General features: G+C 48.2%; 1 protein-coding gene across 1 annotated transcript; it reads right to left on the reverse strand.

Annotated features, from left to right (window-relative positions):
• Nucleotides 1-17: 17 nt before the first annotated feature.
• LOC128276604 (disks large-associated protein 3-like) lies at nt 18-1,422 on the reverse strand. The gene has a single exon (XM_053015061.1). The coding sequence runs from the start codon at nt 1,420-1,422 to the stop codon at nt 535-537; it is 888 nt and encodes a 295-aa protein (XP_052871021.1). The 3' UTR covers nt 18-534.
• Nucleotides 1,423-4,495: the final 3,073 nt, after the last annotated feature.

Below are 4,495 nucleotides of genomic sequence, written 5' to 3' on the forward strand. Positions count from 1 at the left end.
CGGTCGTGATCGTCGCACTGATCGCCCTGCGTCTGCGTACGGTACGGAGATACGTGAAAATGTCGGCTTCGACGCAAATTGCGCATCATTTTGAGCTGCTGCAGCGATGGAGCGAGCGTCGATGTGATGTGTGGCGGTGTCGTAGTCGGTAGTCTACCAAAGAGACCCCAATAGTTGTTCCCAATCGATCCCAGCAACTCATGGTTATGCGGGGATCCTTCTACCGCTGTTTCGATCGCAAGCAACACAACTACCCAAACTAGCCACGGGAACCCCAAGTGCGCCGCCATGGTACGCGGATCTAAGCTGACTGCTGATACTGTCTCTATGTGCACTCACTCTCGATCACTGGATCGAATGCTCTGCGGTGCACTGCTTTTTAAGACGTGTACCTTAACATTAACTCAATAAATACACAGGAATATATTACAGAAACGTCCGACGGCGGAGCGCCGAATAAAGGGAGGGAAGAGTAGTAGTGAAAGGGTGTACTAATGAGGGCGCAGAACTAATTTGGAACCGGATGCCGAGTGCTCACGTCTGGGTGCTCGCTGTTGGTTGCGTTGGTTCGCTGGTTGTAGTGTCGTGAGGTTCCTGCGGGTTTGGCGATGGTCCAAAGTCGAAGTTGGCATTCACCTGAATGTGCGGATTCTCCACTTCCGGTGGCAGCGTGCTCGTTTCACCGTCGGCACCGTGCGGATGCTGGTGGTTGTGGTGGTAGTAATGTTCCTCGGAATTGATCCCATGTTCCGAAGCGCCGTGATGATGATGCTGACGATGATGATGATGACCAATTCCATGGGCCACATGCCAGAGGGCGGCTCCCGTTAGGATGCTTCCCATGCTGAAGGGGCTCGAACCTCGCTGATGATAACCGTAGCTGGAACCGTAGCTTGAACCGATCGCATTGGAGTCTCCGTACAGGGCGCTGTTATGGCCGTAGTCGTAGTGTCGTGGGGCGACTAGCGGTGCTGCTGCAGCATAAGAATGCGGATGTCCTACGGCCTCCGCGTAACTGGGCGGATGGAGCCTCGAGTGTGAGTAAGCCGGAGGAGCCCCACCGGGTGGCACCGCGTGATGGCTGAGCCCAGGATATGCTGGAGGAGGTCCAATCGGGTGGCTGTTTGTGTGGCCACCGTCCACACTCCAACCGATCGGCCGGGGAGGCTGTACGTCGGGTACCGGTGGATTACGAACCATTCCTCCGACTCCCTCCTGGTGCATGTGATGATAGTTCTTGCGAGAGTTGCGTCCCAGGGCACCTCCCGTGTTGTGGTTGCTTTTGCTGCGCATCCGGATCGCGAAGGCACGCTTGCCCTCGACCGTGGTAACGCCGAACGCGATCATGTTGAGAACCACCACCGTTAGGATCACTGCCCACAGCTTCGGGTGTCCTTTCGGAGGACCACTTGATTCGGCCATTGCTCAGTGCACACAATTGCACACAGAGTCCCAAAGAATTTCTCGAATGAAACACACTTTCTGCGTTACACTTTGGACACTATATCAATTCTGAATTCCAAGACCAACAGTTTTGTGAAAACTTGTCACACGAGTTCCTCGCAGAGTCTCTGGCACAGAGTTTCGTCCTGTTCGGGTGCTAGCGTCCAACTGAGCCATTCGGCACACCCGTTGCGTAGTGAATACAGTCCGGATTTGCCCCTCTTTGATTGGCCGACTAATGGAATGATTGCTGTGGGGACCAACATTGCGTATGTACGCCGGTACCTTCCGTGGTGCGATTCCGTGGGGCAATTGGCCCAACACCTCGTGTCCGCCCAGGCGGACAACGCCGTGGGTACAAATGTGTAATTCGGCAACATGGGGTCCCAGCGTGACGGGACCGATTTTCGTCAGGGATCAGTGACAAAGTAATATAAATCGAATTTCGCCCACTTCTAGTGGCCGAGCACGCGGTAGCTGCGTAGACTAACGAGCATTATCTAATTCTCGGCCACTCGACGGTGGAATCTTCCACCGGCGCACTGGTAGAATCACGTCGCCGATCGGAGATCACATGTGGTACTTCGTTTTGCGCGTCTTATGCACGTAATGGTGACATGGTGTTGTGCGTTCTTCATCATGATCAGGAGAAATTTGTCAGCGGACAATTGAATTATCGCGCACGGAGATGGTTTGTGGAGGCTTGCGCCATCTTTTGTGTTGCTGCGCCAACGAGACAGTCTGTTTTGATATGTGAAAGATCAGGGCGACAAAACAAGGTAATGAGTGAAACGAGGCACCCTGTGCTGGAGAAGATGGAATGAAGATTGATTCACCAAATCCGTCTCTTAGCAACCACAAGCAAGGTTATGTCCTATTTAGGTTGTATTGTATGGTTTGGGTGATAGTTTTAAATACACTAATAGTGATCACCGATGCTGCTAAGTTCTTGATGACGGGGAAATAAAATTTAACGTTAAAAAATGGTAACACCGTTGAAGAGGATAAATTAGTGACGAAAGCAGTTTTCAGGCATTTCACATTTAAGAACCAACACAACTTAGGGTGTCTCATTGCTGCAATATGGCTATAGCTAATGCGGCATAATTATTGGGGTATTGAAATTATTTGTCACATTAGACACTTTTATTTAACGAAAAGATCCACTTTCAGATGGCTCCAGATAGACATACACTAATTATAGACAGAGTGGCTTGACTCAAATAATCTGTTACGTATGCTTCAAACGTTCCTGAGCATTACATTTTTTCAGATTTTCTTCTTCCACAAACTAACACTTTTATGCTCCTCTCCGGTTATGATGTTTTGATAATGCTGTACTACTGTGGCCAAAAAATATGGCGAATTTGCTTATAACTTAAACAATCTTTCTTTATTGTTCTAAATCTAGGTCATTACGGTAATAATAATCCCCCTATATTCTTCATTTCGGGTCCTATCTAAACTATTGGCTGCCACGCATAACACCCAAATCGTGTGCTTTTGGTTGCTAGTTTGGCCTTTGGGAAGAAATTCATGATCCACCACCACGATGCATACACCACGATAGAAAAAAAAACGGTTTGTTCCGTTTATTTTTTGATCAGAGTAGTAAGAATCAGCCGTGACGTCGGGACGTTTCCTACAGCATCCACAAAAAATGCTATTAATGCTGATAACATACATTCGCCAATTGCGTCGATAGTATTTCGTTCGACACCGATCCGTCCTTAGTCTTGCAACGGAAACTCTACAGACGTTACGATCCTCCAGCATGAAGCATTTCACGCGACTAACACTAGCGGCGTGCCTTCTCGTGCTTGTCCTTTCCGTGCACGGTGTAACATCCGATTCGAGCGAACAGGAACCGCAGCAGGAGAACGCGGCTGCTGAAGGCGCCACGGACGACACCGAGGATGGGACGGGCGAGGGCGAGGTCGACACACCGTTCGGACAGGTAGATTTGACGTACTTTCGACATTCAAGTGCTCTCCACTAACCGTAGGCCAGTTGTCGCCCCTTAGCCCAACCAGATAAGCATCATCGTTGCGCCCTGTGTTGCCGGCTATCGTGCAGATCACAAGGGCAAGTGCCGTCCGGTACTGTAGGTGAGTAATGCATCATCGGCTGAGAGCGTTACGTCTCGGGAGCAATTGTAGGTGGTGGCGATGGTTGTGGAAAAATGAGAGTTACAGTGAACAATCCGTTGTGAGATTTAATGTATGTTTGTGTAGTAGTGATTCACTTTATTGTTGTAAAGGATAGAAGCGTACTCCGTAGCTCTCCGTAGATTGAACCGTAGACGGCAGTCTGTGCGATAACCTCGACCTCCAGCAACCGACTTCAGTCGTGAAGCGTTGTTTCTCAATTGTGCTATTGGTGCAATGAGAAAAAAATTTAAAAAACTGTTCGGAAATGGGCAGATTGTTCCCAATTTGAATTACTGGTCTTGTAGTGTTAACGGTGGTCAATATTTATGCTAGAAATGAGTGACCGAGTGAGTTAATGGCGACGAACAACATACGCTTCTTCAATGTATCGTGCCGTGTTTCTGTCGAGGGTTGATTCAAATAAATTCACGTGTTTAATGTCGTTCAACAGGCCACCATTAGACCTGGTGAGCAATCAGATGTGTGCAGATCCCGTTGCACTATGCACTAGACATCAACTTTAGCAACACGATAAATACACGAGCAGATGATATTTAACGATCAATTGGCCAGAACAAACGTCGTTTACCTTTTTACCTACTGGGGAAGGTTTGATAAGATAAGGTATTTTCAAGGATGTCTATCCCGTGGGAGTTTATCACCGACATAAAAGTAAGAGAATGAAAGGAAACTGCTTTTTAATGCTAATAAGCTTGCAATATATTCTGGAGTGTCTTTGTCACAGTAGACGTTCGTAAAACAACACCGAAGTGTTGATAGTGAACTGAAGCTGCGCTGAACTGATGAAGTGTTATTTAGGGTAGTCGTTTTTCTGGCAGGCAAAATGTGGAAGTTTTTCGGTATACTGTTACTAACCACTTCGATGGGAGCTAAAATTGCCG

The sequence above is a fragment of the Anopheles cruzii genome, unplaced genomic scaffold (genome assembly GCF_943734635.1).
Source record: "Anopheles cruzii unplaced genomic scaffold, idAnoCruzAS_RS32_06 scaffold01711_ctg1, whole genome shotgun sequence".
Lineage (NCBI taxonomy): Eukaryota > Metazoa > Arthropoda > Insecta > Diptera > Culicidae > Anopheles > Anopheles cruzii.